At 34.0% G+C, this 18,186-nt stretch overlaps 1 protein-coding gene across 2 annotated transcripts in view; it reads left to right on the forward strand.

Moving 5' to 3' along the window:
- Positions 1–15,759, forward strand: part of LOC122518582 (tyrosine-protein phosphatase non-receptor type 13-like) — a 30,499-nt gene extending 14,740 nt beyond the window's left edge. For both annotated transcript variants that reach the window (XM_043637596.1, XM_043637597.1), the window contains exons 4-11: positions 12,422–12,615; positions 13,286–13,465; positions 13,709–14,034; positions 14,123–14,283; positions 14,361–14,921; positions 15,123–15,307; positions 15,389–15,538; positions 15,619–15,759. In XM_043637596.1, the coding sequence (XP_043493531.1) occupies positions 12,422–12,615; positions 13,286–13,465; positions 13,709–14,034; positions 14,123–14,283; positions 14,361–14,921; positions 15,123–15,307; positions 15,389–15,538; positions 15,619–15,741 (1,880 nt within the window). In that variant the 3' untranslated portion in view covers positions 15,742–15,759. The remainder of the gene's footprint in view (positions 1–12,421; positions 12,616–13,285; positions 13,466–13,708; positions 14,035–14,122; positions 14,284–14,360; positions 14,922–15,122; positions 15,308–15,388; positions 15,539–15,618) is intronic.
- The last annotated feature ends 2,427 nt before the right edge of the window (positions 15,760–18,186 follow it).

Here is an 18,186-nt window from a genome sequence, read left to right on the forward strand (position 1 = left end):
CTCATTTCGATTTTGCAATAAAGAAGATTAAAAAAAAAAAGAAAAGTAAGAAAGAGAGAGTGAGTGACAGAGAATGAGAGAGAGAGAGAGAGAGAGAGAGAGAGAGAAAGAAATGCAGGTAGGAAGGTGCAAGTAAGTAAGGAGCAATTGAATGCTAATGAACGAACGAACGGAAGATAACGCCCCCTTCTCTAAGAACGAAGATAATTGATGCCCTTTGCCGAACCCTTCCCGTGCAGTCCATCTTCTTCTTCTTCTTCTTCTTCTTCTTCTTCTTCTTCTGCACCTTTCTCTTTTTCTTTATTCTTACTATTTTATTTTTTTTTTGGTTCTGTTTAATTTCTTTTGCTTTCTTAGACATAGAGTCCGTTCCGTAGTAATTTTAGATCAGTGAACTCTGTTATCAAGCATCTTGAAACGTTCTCAATGCTATCTCCCTTTCTCGTGTTTCCCAACACAAGTTAGATTTTTTCAAGCATAGTAATAGTAATAGTAGTAGTAGTAGTAGTAGTAGGAATAATAATAATAGTAATAGGAGTTCATTATTCGATCAACACAGATAAACGTACACATACGTAAACGCGAATATATTTTCTGCGAACGAAATTCGCGAGTCCGGTTCTCAATTGACTCGTAAAACGCGATAAATTCGGCTTTACGAAATTCATGTAGGTATATACAAGGATTTTACATAGCTATATGTATATATATATATATATATATATATGAATGAATGCATACCGTATATCGAAATGGTCTAGCATGAATTTCAGTTAATATTGAACCCACTGTGTCATAGTTCAAAACCTAGCGCAATTCCTACCGCCATTTGCCATTTCATTTCGAAACGTCCATAAATAAAAAGAGAACAAAAAAGAAATATATATATATATAAAACAAAGATAGAAAGAGAACCTAAAAAAAAAAATAAAAAAAGAATAAAAAAGTGATACAAAAAAAGAAAAAAAGAATCGTAACACAACTATCATTAATTCATAGCATTAAAAAAGATCATGATAATATTCAAATATATTCGTTTAAAACGTTTCTAGTATTTATTTGAATTTATTATCAAATTGTACGAATTTCAAAATAGGGAATATGTATTACATATCTACCTGTGCGCGTGTCTGTGTGTGTATGTACGTGTACGTTTGTACGTTGTGTTCATTTGTGCGTGTAAATTTCAATCCTATTATCAAGAGACGAGAATAGTACACGGTATACCATACACAATAATCTAAACATTGGTTAAATTGCAACACCTGTTCCGTATCGAGACGTTAACACAAACGTATAAACGCATATATCAGGTGAATACCTGAAGTAACTGAAACGTCGGTTGTACTCTGGAGGCCGCATTGCCAAAGCTATTCGTCGTTAGCCGAACCGCATCGGTGCACCATAAGCCAGGACTACTTGGGGATATCGGTACGATCCTGGGGTATGGGGTATGGGGTGGGTATGGGGTCTGGGGTCTGGTGTCGGCCAGCACGAAATTTATGGAAGCGAACATTGGCCTCTCCATTACGAACACGAGAGAGAGAGAGAGAGAGAAAGAGTGAGTGAGAGAGAGAGAGAAAGAACGCGAAAGAAACTCGTTTCCAAAATGGCCGTCGCGTGTCGACAATTTCTCTGTGTCCTTACGAAAAGGAATGAGAATAAGAATGAGACCCATGAAGAAGAAGAATAAGAAGAAGAATAAGAAGGTAGAAGGAAGTTGAAACTCGTATATTAGCTTGATAAAGAAAAATCGTGAGACACGCTACTACCAGGTCCGATGAACTCTATTCTACGAATATATCATTATGCAGGTACACATTTATCAACGAACATATTTCTTTACCTTTGATCGAGCAATTTTACTCAACCCTAACGATCCCTCCCTCCCCTCCCTCCCCTCCCCCCTCCTCCTCCATCCACGTATAAGGTACGTCTGAATTTAAACAAAACTATGAAATTCTCGGACTCGCTATTACTACGAATTCATACGAAATTACAATTTGATAAGACTAATATTGAATTTAATATTTATAATCGTGAAAATATTTGTTCCGAGAGTATAAGAAAGGTAGAATAATTTTTTGTAAATAATATTATTTGAAATAAATCGATTAAAATTGAATAAATTTTCTAATACGAGCCGTTCAGTGCACGCATCGATTAACTCAACTTTTTGAAAAATCTTAAATTTATGCGTCAAAGCACTATGACTATAGTCATAACTTTTTATATTTACAATAACTTTCTCGAATAATAAATATTAACAAAATTATACGGCAAAATTTTGGTTGGCCATTGAAAAATGAGTAATTTATTACAGAAACCACTTTGATTATTTTTTGACTATTCTTTCTTCTTAATTTTTATACACCGTGTTAAATGAAAACTATATCTGTATTTATGCATTCTACATTATATATGTGAATCTATATTACAACAGGAATTTTAAAAAAACAATGTAGTCTTTGTTTTATTGAGTTAATCGATGTGTGCACTGAACGGCTCATATATTAAATCAAATAAGATTTAATATTTAGAATTGAAATATTTGTACACACACGCGCACACATATTATTAGTTGAAACATTTTTAATGATAAATTTAAACGAAACGTTTCGAGTAGACACCTACGATAAGAATTGAAATTACGGGTACTTTTGTTGTCAACGTTAAAAGGAACGATCGATCATTTTTTTAGTTTTCGTCGCTAAAATCGAATACGATCGCCATAAATGAAAAAAAGAAAAGGGGGAAAAAACAAAAGAGAGAGAGAGAGAGAGTGAAAGAGTGGGTTGGGCTATGAATTAGGTACCGAGGAGGAAATAACGTGTCCGTACGGTAGAACACAGAAGCGAGCCCGGACATCCGCTCGGCTATTTCATCGACGTTTCAGCCCGATAACAACCTTCCACGGAATTACCTCGGTCGTTCGAACGTCGTGGCGAACGATGTGCTCACGCTAGTAGAGAGGAAGGTAGTATAGGGAGAAAAGGGTCCTGCTGAACATACCCTTTCCACCCTTCCGTCCACAACGACCGGAACCGGTAGCGTTCTGTCTATGACACGGATGACTCGAGAAATATCTCAAAAATATATAAATTGTCTTCCTTACTTTTTTTTACATATAAATACACCTTCGTGTTAACTAAAATGATTATACACTCGCAACTGCGTATAACCACTTAATTAAACTAATTTTGACATTAATTATAATAATCGGATAATATTAGTGTCGAATCATTGATCAAAATATTTAGATTTAATTTAGATTTATTAAAATATCACGTATATATAGAAATCCTTGTTGTATGCATCTACGAAATTAGGATGGGTACTTAAATAGCAATTGCAAAATAAATGATCGCTATCTGTTTATCTCCGTTCGGTTACAGTATACGATCATCCAAGTTAATAACGTACGTTAATATACACCTCGCGTTAGGTTAACCCAATATACGAATATCTTCGGAATAGGAAAATGGGGTCAGGGCCGAAGATCCTAAGACGATAATAATTCGAGTAATTTTGACGAGATACTATAAACCCGTGTGTCGAGTTTTACGCATTTCCAACTGAGGAAAATTGGGACGAACGTTTGGCTTAGTTAGTCATGCTTCGTTCGATCAAATTTAGAATGGACAACAAATCCTGAGTTGTATCGTCAGAAAAAACAAACAAACAAACAAAAAATTCAATCAAACCTAAAACAAGCGGATCGTATATAATATAAAGAAAGAAAATCAGTGATTCGATTATCAAGAAATCATGAAAAATAAATGAATGGAAATTTGGTATTGTTCTAAAAATATACACACACATATACACACATATATATACCCTCACGTGGCCGTATTGTCTTTCTCTTTTTTGCAAGCAACGTGAAATTTCAATCGCACGAGAAGCACACACCATAAATCACGTTGAAGTGACATTAATCGTGCACGATACCAAGTATACGTGTTGCATGTATTCGTGTGCTGTTGCATGGCGTACATACGTACAATTCATATACATAGTTGCACGTGTATAGTTATAGGAGTCTCTGTAGCATAATCTCATGTCATCGCACGAGAGATACATAGAGAGATCGGGTAGACTAATCTCGAGTGAACCGCAACCCAGGCTCCGGAGTGGAAATCGGCTTGACGCGGCATCAAAGCGAAGGGCTAATAATCGAGGTCGCCTTCTCACTGTTGAGAAGCACCCTCCTCTTCACCCTCCTCCTCCTCCTCCTCCTTATACGATTCCTCAAGCATACCCCACCTCCTTTCCAGAAATTTCTCACGTAGAAACGGCAAACCGATCTTCTCATTTCATCCCTTTAGATAATTTCAAGGAAGAACGATCATAGTCCTCCGGTAGTTTCCAATTTATTTCCTGTTATCAAATTCATTTCTACTAAAATTGTTTTTCCTTTTTTTTTTATCTTTTTTCTTTATGGTAATAATAATATAATAATTAATTTAAAAATTAAATTATAGGAATGGACACGTAATTGAATAGATTTTATATTGGATTGAATGATTTTAGTAATGGTAGATTCTTTTTTTAATTTAGATATTTAAATATTAATAAGGATTATTTTATAGATAAAATATATTCCATAGTTTTATTTATTTAGATAGAGAAAATATTTACAAATTTTGATAATTAAATAATACAAACATTTAATATATTTTTATTTCAAATTTTCGATAAAAAATACTCGAATAATTTATTAATTTATTAATTTAAGATGAACTATTTCAAATTGCAATATTACTTATCGTCCAATCCAATACATTTTTAAAAAAGTATTAACATAATTCAAAATTACAATATTCCAATACGTGCATAATTAAACAATACATAAAAAGCAATAGTTCATTAATACCAGATAATAGATTTGAACTCGTCTATTATCAACTAGAAACAATTAACAATTTCCAATAAAGCAAACATTCTTAAACAAAGACCGTTCACTTGTATGCAAACGTTTTAAGAAAATTGATAAAGTGTGTTCATTAATTATACTCAATTCAATAATCCTATTGATTCATACAAATGTCAATAATTCGAAGAATTAAGGATCGTTTATAAAATGGTTAATTAAAAATATTCGCGTTAATGAAAACGTCCGAAACGAATTATCAAACGGCAAAGTAAACTTCGAAGAAAAATGGGTGGAGGGGGGGGAAGGAAAGATTTAAGAAAAAAAAATCTAATGCTGGAACGTAGTTGGATCTCAACTCGATTAATTATGCATCAACGTTGAATATCTATTTGGAATTCATAAATGCAAGATACAGTAAGAAATTTTGTATTGAAGAAAAGAGGGGAGGTGGGGAGAGGGGTGTAGAGGGAGGGAGGGAGGGTGGGGGTGGAAAGTAAATTACGTTGAGCATCGCGAAGAGAAGTAGGAGTATTATATTCTTTTATGAATCCCAAATTGTAAAAGAGTACATTCGTTTTCTCTCCCCCCCTACCCTCCCCCTCCCCCTCCCCACCCTTCATCTTTCTATCTTTTTTATCTTCCCATCTTTCTTCAATTCTTTTCCCCTCCCTTTTTCTCGATCCCTCGAGGGCTTCTATTCGTATTTTTCAGAGTGCAAGATTTTTCCTGTAATCGAATCTACCCCCCTCCCCCCTCCCCCCGCTTCTTTTTCTTCCTTTTTATATATTTTCTAAAGCGAAATAAAGGGAAAAGGAAAAGAATGAAAGAAAGAAAGAAAGAAAGAAGAATAGAAAGATTAATCGATTAATTAATAACTAAATAATCATTTTCTTTTTTTTTTTTTTACTTTCTACAACCGATAAGAATAATTCGAAAAATATCCTTTCAAATTCTGACAAAGTATTAACATTCTCTTTATTTCTTTTTTTTTTCCACGAATTTATCTCGCAAAATTTCCTACATCAAAAGAACACATTTTAAAAAAGTTAAAATCGTCTCGTATTTTTCGATCTAACTTTTTCGTTTTTTTTATAAAAGAAAAAAAGGAAAAAAATATATATTTTTCAACAAAGAGAAAAAAGTAAATTGATTTTAAAAATTCGAAATTTTCCATTTCACGGTTCCATTTCCAAAGATTTTGTTTTTCAAACGAAAATAATATTTCTTTTGTGTAAAACGAATATTATAACAAAACGCGAGTTATCATAGTTCGTTCAATCGCGTATTCACGAGAGAAAGAGAAAGATAGTTGGAGATATCACTATCGTGACATCGGTCCAATTGCTTTCTAATGTTAACGGACGTTTAAAACAATAGGACTCGCTGGTTGGTTCTCTTTCGAAAAGGAAACGATATGAGCGTGCATTAAATCGGATAAATCGTGGAAAATGTTGGTTGGTTGGTTGGTTGGTTGGTGATCGTTGGAAAACGAAATGTTCTCTCTTTCCCTTTCTCTTTCATTTTCTATCTCTCATTCTCTCATTCTCTCTTTTCTCTCTCTTTCATTTACTATCATTTATTTTCTTTTATTATAAGAATACCTTAAAGGTAGAACAATTAAAAAGAAAAGAGATACGTTAATATCTTCCATCCTTTCCCCCCCCCATAAAATAGAACTTATGTTAGAACAATGTAATATTATTGTGGGATGCGAGCACCTCCAGGCCACAAACACTTAAGTAGGCATTCGTGAGGAGATTGGACGGTGGGCCCTGGATAGCTCAATGGTTAAAGAGCAGTCGCCCGGAAGCGGAAACCCGGGTTCGAGTCCCGGTCCAGTCTGTCCAACGGCCCAATTTTTTCACGAATCCTACATTTTGGGGGCTCAGCCAGGATGGAGATTTGCTTCGTGTCACACTTCTACGACCGGGCAATAATTAGGGAAAAATAATTAATTGAACATCTATCAAAGAGAGGTTAGGCCGACGTAAGACGTATAGTGGCGACGTGAACGATTGGCTGGGGAACTAGGCAAGACGGCCTTTGGACAGCAATGCGTTCAGGGAAGAGGTTTTTCCATCCTCGTGTAAGTTATACAGCATTGGTTAAGCCTGTATTAAAGATCGAGGTCGGGAATATTTTGACAATTTTCGTGTCGCGCGAAATAGTGTGTAGCACCCTCGTGTAAGTTATACAGCGTTGGTTAAGTCTGTATTAAAGATCGAGGTTGGACACAGTTTTTGGTTTGTCGGTTCGTTGAAAAAAGATTTATAAGATGTCGAAATGACGAACATTCGGGGTCGAATGTAAGTTGGGGGGGGGTAGAATGTGGGATGCGAGCACCTCCAGGCCACAAACACTTAAGTAGGCATTCGTGAGGAGATTGGACGGTGGGCCCTGGATAGCTCAATGGTTAAAGAGCAGTCGCCCGGAAAGCGGAAGATCCGGGTTCGAGTCTGTCCAACGGCCCAATTTTTTCACGAATCCTACATTATCATCGCTATCGTTTTACATAATCACCAAAATTTTTTTATAACGATAAAATCTCGATGATCATTTTATTTCTTCCACTTCTACCTTTCTCTTGACTTTCTATTCTTTTCTTTATCCTTTTCATTTTCTTTTTCTTTCTGTATTTTCCTCAACGAGAGGAGGTTGCTAAAATTAACATAATAGCTTCGACCAAGTGTTCAGTCACTTTTCCTCGTTAAACGCGTTAGTATATATACTACAGGTATATATACAGGTATATATACAGGTATATATATATATAACTATACCCCGTAGTTCTATCCCGACGCTTAACGAGCTTTTCTATTTTTTTCTTCTCCTTTTTTTTACTTTCTTTCCTCTCTTTCCTTTCTTTACCCCCCCAACACCCACCCACACCCATCCTTATTTCCTTCTTTCTTTCTTTTCTTTTCTTTCCTTTCCTTATTTCTTCACTTTTTCCTAACTTTCCACCGACCGAGCTTATACTGACCATTACCGGCGGGATATTTTTTTTCACGATATCTAAGAAAAATGTTGACGTTATTAACAGAAGTAACGAGTTAAGATTAAAAGGCTGGAAAGAGACGAATAAAAAATATTAAATGAGAGAATAAATACGATGCTATGCGATACGATAGGAAAAAATAAATAAGAGAGATGAAAAGTAGAAGAAGAAGAAGAGGAAGAGGAAGAGGAAGATGAAAATGGGGAGAAGAAAAAGAAAGAAAAAAAAATGAAATAAAAATTGTAATTAACTCTCTCAAACGCGAATCTTTTGACGCTTATCATCCGCCTACCTTTTTCCTTATCGTTTTAATTCTTCTTTTTTTTTTCTTTTTTTTATATTCATCGAGAAGATCCCCTTCTATCTTATTTTATACTTTTATTGCGAGACGACACTTTAATATTTTTGTCCTCGTGATAACACTTCTCGTGGTTATAATAAACGAAATGTCGGTTAAAATGGAAGAATTTGTTGAAGATTAAAGATAGAAAGAAACAAAAAAAAACTGGTGTGTGTACTTATGTACGCACGTAAGAAGTTATACTTCTTTGCGGTACCAAAACGAACATAACCTCTTGAGAAAAAAGGCGGGAAGAAGAAAAGAAGACAACTTCATGTCGTATACTTGAAATCACTTTGCAAAATACTGACAAACTTCATGGTGTCGTTTTTCCAGACGCTCAGAACAAAATCACTCCCCATTAAATTTTCCCCAACGCGCCAAAAGAAGTATAACTTCAAAAGAAATAAGAATGAGAGAGAAAGAGAAAGAAAGGTAGAATAAAACTAACTAAAATAAAAAAAAATAAAAAATAAAAAAGGAATAAAAGAAATAGAAAAGAGTAGTCGACAGCGGCAATCTGCAACTAACGAAGCCCTTCATTAAAAAAAAAGGAAAGAAAAGAAAGAAAAAAAAATCGGATAGTAGTTACTACTACTGAAAATTCACGTCTATAGCTTTGACTCCTCATCTCGTTTTTCTCCAAGCTCTTAAAACCTTTTCAATGGAAACGAAATGACAATATTCTTCTCGTGATATCATTTGTCAATCATTCTCATATTCTCCTGATTGTTCCTTTAACTACGAAAACGATTCACAGATTATATAAAGTTGATATAATACTTTTATATTCGATGTGATTCATAATTTTTTATCTTTAAAGTATATTGACCTAATACGATAAGCTGATTAAAATATATCGTTGTAAATTATTCAATCGTATTTATTTTTTCTTTCGTATATACATCATCATCATCATCATCATCATATTTAATTTATAAAAATTACGATATAAAAAAATATTCTCATTAATTCGATTAAATATAAATCACATCTAATCATCTCAATGGTATAATTAACATTAGCCAATGACGTGTTTAATACGTCATTGAGACACACCATAAATCATTGGAATCGTTTCATTCTAGATTACGTCAGAAAAATCATTGACAATTTTAATTTATAGGTTGCACTATACAAATGATTCATCGGGTGTGTCAGGGATGCGTCAGGGTTATTCTCTTTCTTTTCATATATCATTCGATAATTAATTAATAATACTTTAACAATTAATTATAATAAAAATGTATAATTAATTTTTTTTTTTTCATATATATATACAATGAATAGTTCATGTTAATTCAATTCAATAAATCGAATCTAATCTCTATAGTCTAATTGGCCTTGAAGGATGACGTGTAAAATACATCACTGACACACACACACACACACACACACACACACAGACACCATAAATCATTGAATCTTATAATTACTTCATACCACATGAAAATCATTGACAATTTCAATGAATAAAAACTCATATAAAATGAATACAAGTGAAGTATCATCGCTTCAATAATTGAGAAAATTAACTAAATAATAATAATAATACAAAATGATTCAATTATTCCAGCCTAATATCTGCAATGTAATTGGCCTAGAACGACGATGATGCATCTAAATAATATGTCATTTACACGCCACGAATCATTCGACCAATTTATTTGCAATTACTCGCATAAATTTAACTACTTCAATAATAACTAAACCAATAATATCAATCTTTGGAATATTTATAATTCATATAACATAAATATAAATATATAAAAATCAAAATCAAATTTCTCGTCATATTAGCTGCAATTAATAATGAAATATTTTCATTGTAATCGTTTATATTGTTAATGAAATTAAATGTTACACGTATTACGTAATACTGGACACAGGAATTCTGCTTCAAATAGTCTCATTTCTTTTTCTATCTTTCTCTTACTCTCTCACACACAGTCATATAAAATCATTGAATTATCTCTCTTACTTTCTCATACACTCGTACACTTATTCACTCTTTCTATCCACTAAATATTCCTATCTTTATCTATCTTTCGGTAACACCGTTCATTTCTCGTATAATATCGGCCAGTTCGCACGCGTTACACATTATAATTCGCTAACGTAGCAGAATACGTCGAGCGTATAATAAATTTTAATCACTTTTCTCTCTCCCTCAATATATATATATATCTATCTATTTCTATCTAATTCTATCTCTATTTTCATCCCAATTTCTCTCTATCCTTCTCTCTTCTCAACATCCCACATCCCACATCCCGTGAATTACTTTCAAATTTGCAAACACGATTTCCTATCACTAACAACATTTAACGATCATCCCGAAATGATGCGTTCAGAATTACGAGAAAGATATCCGCGAACGATCTCTCGTTAAAATTGTTATTAAAAACGAATTCATTTTCCCGGATGATGATCGATAAACAAAAAAACAAACAAACAATAAAACAAACAGACAAACTCATCTCGAATGCTTCATTAAAATCTCACAGATTTTTGCGTTTGATTCAGAGGAATCCTTTATTTTTTTTTTTTCTTCGTTATTTTATTGATCACAATGTGTGTGCGTGTGTATGTGTGTGATGCTCATTTTCTTTCTCTTTCTCTCTTAAATTTTTCTTTCGATAAGACTCGACACTGTACAACTGGAGACAATAACGCGACATACGTAAATTACCCTTTGTAAGAGTAGGGTTAGAATTTGAATGGCGAGCAAGGTGAACAATGCTGAGCGATATGTCGGCCGGATCGGGTCAATATCCGATCGAACCTGGGTCATTTCGAAATGGTGCACCATCGTCGTTACGCTATTCGAGTTCATCCGTGAAAATAATGAAAAGGTAAGGTAAAAAAAAGAACAAAAAAAAAAACAGAAAAAGGACTTCGGCAGCTGCTCTTCCTCCCCTCCCCTATCCCCCTCCTTCCCTTCCTCCTATCCCCCCCTCCTAAACCCCTTCTCCTGCCAATAACGAATTTCAATAGACCGCTGACTGACCGACAACCATTCTTCTCTATTTCTATCTTTAACTGCACAGGGATTGGTCTATTCTGTTAAAATAATTCGAATAAGTCGACGGGAAGGTTTAAAATGAATTCAAGAAAAATGACTGTGACACACGAACGACTCATTTTCTAACCCTTTCTCTTCTCGTTTCTTTTCTTTTACCGCGACACGCGACCTCGAAATCGTAATGTCCATCTGCAAATATAAGGACCACCAACTATAGAGAGAACTAGCCCAGCTAGCTAGCTAGCTCTGTAAAAATGCGAAGAATTTTCTAATAAGCGTTTCGTACGTGCTTTTCCACCACCCATCCACCCACCCACCCATCTATTCTCTAAAAAAAGAAAAACAATCGTAGAATAAATTTGTCCTATTTTTCGCGAAAATTATTTTTATTTTATACGAAACTTAAATTCGTATAAATAAAATAAAGAATAAATCCTGACGATAATTGCGTGTGTGATGTGGTGAGGAGGAGGAGGAGGAGGAGGAGGAGGAGGAGGAGGAGGAGGAGGAGGAGGAGGAGTGAAAAAAAGGATTGAAATAAATAGCAGATAAAGTAGTCGAAGGGGTGGAGAATGGTGTGGGGGGTGGGTGGGGGTGCGTAAAATAGAGATAAAACAAGAGGGAAAAACGCGATGAAAATTGCGCGAACGAGAATGGAAGGAAGGAAGGAAGGAAGGAAGGAAGAGAGAAAGAAAGGAAGGAATGCGTGTCGCGTTTCACGACGACGACGACGACAGACAACACGCGCGTGTAACCACGCCAGAGGCGGTGTTTGAAATATGCAAACGGTACGCTGACAACGTTTCCAACATGCTAGACGAAAGCAATTGTTCGCAACCCATTCTCCTATATTAAATCGTACGTCATAGGTGCATTAGTTACTGCGATCATTTCTACAATTGTTACATTTCTACAATTAAATATTATTTTTTATCATCCTTGTATGTGTGTACGTGTATGTATATATATATGTGTGTGTACGTGTGGTTTTTTTTTTTATTTTTATTAAATAAAATTATCAACGAGTGTAAGATTAAAGTACGAGAGATGAAGGAATAATTAAAAAACAAATACCCCCTCCCCCCCCCACCTCCACCCCCCCCCCCAAAAAAAAAACAAAAATGCAAGAAACGTTGGAAACAAAATCATTGTTAATTGGTATGTTAATTAATCATTTTTCAGAGAGCACTTTTCGAGTGACGTTACAAAAGAGCAGTCGAGGTTTAGGCTTGAGTGTTTCCGGTGGTGGTACTGCAGGACCCGTCAGAGTGAAGAGGCTCTTTCCTTTACAACCTGCTGCATTGTCTAACAAACTTCAACCCGGAGATATACTTCTCGCAGCCAATGGAATTCCTTTAACCGGCTTAACGAATTACGTGAGTATTAATTCATGACTTTGAAATACAATTAAAACTACACAGATTATATCATGTTGAAACAATGCAAATTCTCTATCTTACATTTATTTCTAGAAACTTTAATCTGTGTAACTATACGAACGCTTTTGATTTTACTTTTATTTTTGATTTTTTCTTTTTGTATAATTTCTTTGGATAATTAATATATATTTTATATTTAATTACGTACGCGAATGTGAATGACTTCGAACTTTGATATTACTGCGATAATGCAATTTTTATTATATAAATAGAATTTATATGATTTATTTTGAATATCAAAATTTGCTAATAAGCAATGGTAATTATTTTAAAAGTAATTAAATTTGGAGCCACGAAAAAGCATTAAGTGCTGCCATCTTGCGCCGCGTACAACCGTTATTTTATTGCACTTGGTCGATAACTTGATAAAAAACAGTCGGTAATAAACAGTCGGTAATAAACAGTCGGTAACAAACAGTCGGTAACGAACAGTCGATAACGAACAGTCGGTAATAAACAGTCGGTAACTATATAAATCTGTCGATAATAAATGGTCGATAAATATAAAAAGAACTTAATAAATAATTGATAATCTAAAAAAAATATTTTATATATGCATAAAAAGAAAAAAATATATCTAACTTATTAAATACGCTACTTTTTATAGGAAGCACTAGAAGTTTTACGAACGACCCCGAACACGGTCGAGCTGGTAGTGTGCAGACTTCCGGGTGACACAAATGTTTCCCCACCTGGTGCACCCCCGCCACCCCCTGCCCGTCGCGAACCACCACCACCATTACGAATACCTAACCCTCTGCCACCACTTCAAATAGAGCCCTGTGGCGTAAGTAATATTCATAAACGATGCTTCGATGAATATCTATGGTCTCCTATTACAAGAGAGAAACCTATTCTATGAAATACATCTCCCATTATAACTAAACTATTCAAACCGAACTTGGTGAACTGTTTGAAACTAACCGGTCCCGGTTAATAAATTTAAATTCAACCAAATAACTAAAATGTAAATAATTTAACAAAGACATTAACGCTCACTTTAATTATGTATCGCGTGTATGTATCGCAGGAATTCGACATAGAAATGTTGAAAGTAGGAGGTAGCTTAGGATTCACCCTGAGAAAAGCTGATAGCAGTGCATTGGGGCATTACGTAAGAGCACTCGTCCGTGAACCAGCACTCAGCGATGGTAGGATTCGTCCAGGTGACAAGATCGTCGCGGTTGATGGTGCACCGCTTTCACCGATGAGCCATGAAGAAGCTGTGGCCCTCTTGAGACAATGTGGACCCAAAGTGAAGCTTCGATTGTATCGTGATTTGGCACAAACACCGGTTTCCGCTCTATCGCCAACCGAACCAGATCATCCGCTTCGTCCACCGCGAACCTGTTTGAGGTTCGAGTCATTTTGAATTAAATGATTAAACGCGATTTAACAGAAACAAGGAATGATTATGGATAAAACGTCTGATTTCATTTAACAGACAAGAAGCCGTGGATATGTTATGCGATTTAGCAGCCCGAAAACTATCACCAGGTACGTCTAGCGGTTCTAGTTGTTTGCAATCACCTGGGGCATCCTGTAATTCACCGAGAAGACATCGAAGACTCGCAACGCGTACTCCCACTGCCGATAACGATCAAGGTATCGAAACAAGCCTTTGACAAATCTTACATTCCGATTGAACGTCTTTTGAAAACGTTGAACTATCTTTCTCGTAGAGATCCCGGAGAAATTTCACGAAGGACAAACAACATCGATAGGTAGCCAGGCTGAAACTTCGGATTCCGATCAATGCTCTATCAGAACGCAAATAACAAACTCCCAAGCGAATACACCGATCTCCAATACAGACATAATCATAGATCCACCATCGCAGTACCACGTATGCGAAGCAAACGAATCACCCTTGAGGACTCCAACGCGACCAAGTTTCTTGGATCTATCCGCGCCACACGGGAAACCACATTTTCAATTTTGCAGCGCTGATTCCGACGAGTATCCAGTAGAAACGATGCTGTTCTCCGAGAAGGATTCCAGTTCATTCGAAAATGATTATCGTGGCAAAGAAATCCGTGGATTGTCCAGTGACGAACAGGACACCGATTTACCTTCGGAACCAGCATCGATGCCACCGGTACTGTCATCAACCAGCAGTACCAGTACAGCTGCCTTCAGTTACAAAAATCCTGCCTATCAAAGTGCCAATCCGGCATGCGGCGTTACTATTGACACCGCATCGAAAAGCAAAGTTACGCATTCGAGCGATCAAGATATACCAGGTTAGTATAAGATTACTTTTAGATTACTTTTACATCCCCACTACTCGATTTCAAATCGCGTAACGTTGATAAAGACTAACAAAGCGATAAAAGAAGATTATCAGTGGGCGTGCTAAGCAACGTAACGTGCCTGCACAGTAGCGAATCGCTTCTATTTAACTCGAGCACATATCGTTTTCAATCGTATCTTTGCTTTCTTAGGTAAGATTCTCGGAACGGAAGATCCTGCTGGTAGCAAGGGTCTTTTAAAGTGGAAAGGTGTTATGTTTGCACCAAACGACGATATGAACGAAAACGAAAAAAATGATAACAAAGTTGACGACGATAACAAAGATAATTTGGACTCGGCTGTATCTTCTGAAAGTCAGGATGAACAGGGAAACGAGGTAAGTTCTATCGACATCTGTTTACCTATTTTTCTAATAATTCATTAGAAATTTCTAACTCTTTCGATAAAAATCAATTAGGTGTTCATGGTAGAATTGACACGTGGATGGAACAGTAGATTAGGTTTCAGTTTAAAATCTGAAGACAATCAAACTGTTATATCTGTCGTACATCCAGACAGTGTTGCAGCTAGAGACGGAAGACTGAGACAAGGAGATGTGTTGTTAATGGTTCGTATTTATCATTACAAAAATTCAAATACTCCAAACGATTAATCTATTTATAACGAAATTCTTATTTATTTTTTCAGGTCAACGATGAAAGTGTTGAGAATATGACGACGGCTGAAATAATAGACTTGTTACGTAAGATACGTGGTTCTATAGGTATCACTGTGATGAGAAGAAGCAAGCAAGAAAATAACGCGACGTGACAGTAAATCGATAATTGTAGAAGAAAATATTTACAAAAGGCTCATCGAAAGATAAACGATGACACGATTCTTGTAAATCTGAAGATACAGAAACGAATCTGACGTATAGGATATGTTAACGATCGAACATCCTTGTAGATCGTAAACCTCGTGATCAATAAAAAAAAGACTGCGTTTCCTATACAAATAATTAAGAGCGTGAAAGAATATATATGTATAGAAAAAAAGAAATTGAATAGATGATTTATCCCAATTAAAAGAAAATAAATAAAGAAGGAAAGAAAGAAAGAAAGAAAGAAAGAAAAAAAAAGAAAAAAGAATGAAAAATTAGAAAAATATTTTTCGGCTAGAATTACTCATCGAATTTTTATTATAAAAAAAAAAAAAAAATTAATAGAAAAAAATCAATCAAAATGTGTCCACTGTATTTATGAAATAATATGAATTCCAAGATTGTCTAACAAAAAAAGAATAATGAAAATTAAATAATACGATTATTTATTCGCTCGAATCTCTGTTAACCCGTTTGTTACTAGCGACCCACCCATATGCGGCTCGTCTATTCAAAAACCCCATATGAATACCCTTATAGAAATCGTACCATCCGACGATATTTATGTACGAGCGAATGGATATGCAGTAACGAAAGGGTTTACTCTTATTATATTTATATAAATATTATTTTCAATGTTCACTGCGATTAATATATATATATATATATTATTTTAATTATATCGATTTGAAAGAGCATCCCGTTCACAGCGTCGAATAATTGCCTTTTTTAATCTCTTTAAAAATTCGACGAATTAGGAAATTCCAAATAATTGTTGTATATTCTTGTACTTATTATTCCTAAAGTCAGTATTTCTGTAATAATACAATGCACGTTCATGTGTATATGTATATATATATATGTATATTAATATAATAAATAATTGCCGCAGGAACAGTAAGATTTAAAAACTTCATAATCAAATTGATCATAATCAAAATGTCTGTCTTATTGTTAGAAGTCTTCAATACGCGATTTAGAAAGAAAAAAAAAATTCAATTTAAACAAATGTGTCTCTTGGGATCTAAGAAAAAATTTAATAAAATAGAAAATGAAATAAAAAAATAAATACAAAAAAAAAGTGTATTAATTAATAATTAGATTAAATTTTAAAAAATATAAAATGAAAATTAAACGAACGTTAACTACTAGCTTCTATAAACACGCCTGATAAAACATATCTCATAAGAAACAAATCGCATAAAAATACACACGTGTATGGTGCACGCATTGTGTGTAAAAAAATTGAAAAATAATAATTTATCATCATCGATGAACGCGAATTACAGCTTTAGAAAAAATATAAAAAATAAATAAAAAATACTTATGATATACATACACACACACACATACACAAATAGAGAATAGAACGAAATTATAGTAAATTTCATCTCTCACTTACAAGAGGAACATTTTTTGAAAATAAACTATCTCACGATTATTCTGTGACAGGCAATAATAATTAAAAATATATATATATATTTATAATTATTATGAATTATAATTATTATAATATTTATAATTAAATATAAAAGATACCGTGCGACGTATTCGGAAAAAATAACAAATTTGTGATTTCATTATGGAACAAGAAAATCTTTTCTTCTACTTCGTTCAACCGACCTACGAACACAAAATTCTATCTCTTTATTTATATTTATTTAAATAAATAGAAAACTAATAAAATGAAATAAAAAAAAAATAAATTCTACGTACACTAGTATACACGAAATATATCGACTGCAAAAAGATAAAAAAAAGAGTAAAAAAACAGTCCGCTTGTAGAATATTTTTTTCGAGAGTGTATCAACGATCGAGTAACTACCTCGCGTGATGCCATACCATGTAGGATAAAACAAAGTATAAACAAACAAACAAATAAAAAAAAACATAGTATATGAATGTTAATTGTTTCCCCTATTTTTTTATGTATTTTTTTCTTTTTTTTAAAAACGTCACTTAGATTAATTCCAATCTCAAACAGAGTAATCCCGTTCCAATTTCAGTACTGCACTCGTATTCACTCGTAATGAGAACGAAATTAAAATTAAAAAATAATCGTCTTGACCACAGTGCAATAAAATTATCGAAAAATTTAATAAAACAAAAGAAAATAAAAAAAAAAAAAAATATAAAATAAAGATCGTTATTTTATGAATGTGATAGTTGTTTCCAAGTAAAATACTAAAGCGTATATAAAGTTTATAAAATAAAGTCGATGATATTGTAAATATTATACAATAATAATAAAAAATAAAAAAATAAATATATAAAGCAAGCGAATGTGGTGTAAATGATACCAAAGTGTATTTAGGAAACATCAAAGACAACTATTTTAACGTTATGTAAGTCCACACTCTCCTTAAATTATTGTTAATACGTATTTACGAATA

Source organism: Polistes fuscatus, unplaced genomic scaffold (genome assembly GCF_010416935.1).
Source record: "Polistes fuscatus isolate 324 unplaced genomic scaffold, CU_Pfus_HIC Scaffold25, whole genome shotgun sequence".
NCBI classification, from domain to species: Eukaryota; Metazoa; Arthropoda; class Insecta; order Hymenoptera; family Vespidae; genus Polistes; species Polistes fuscatus.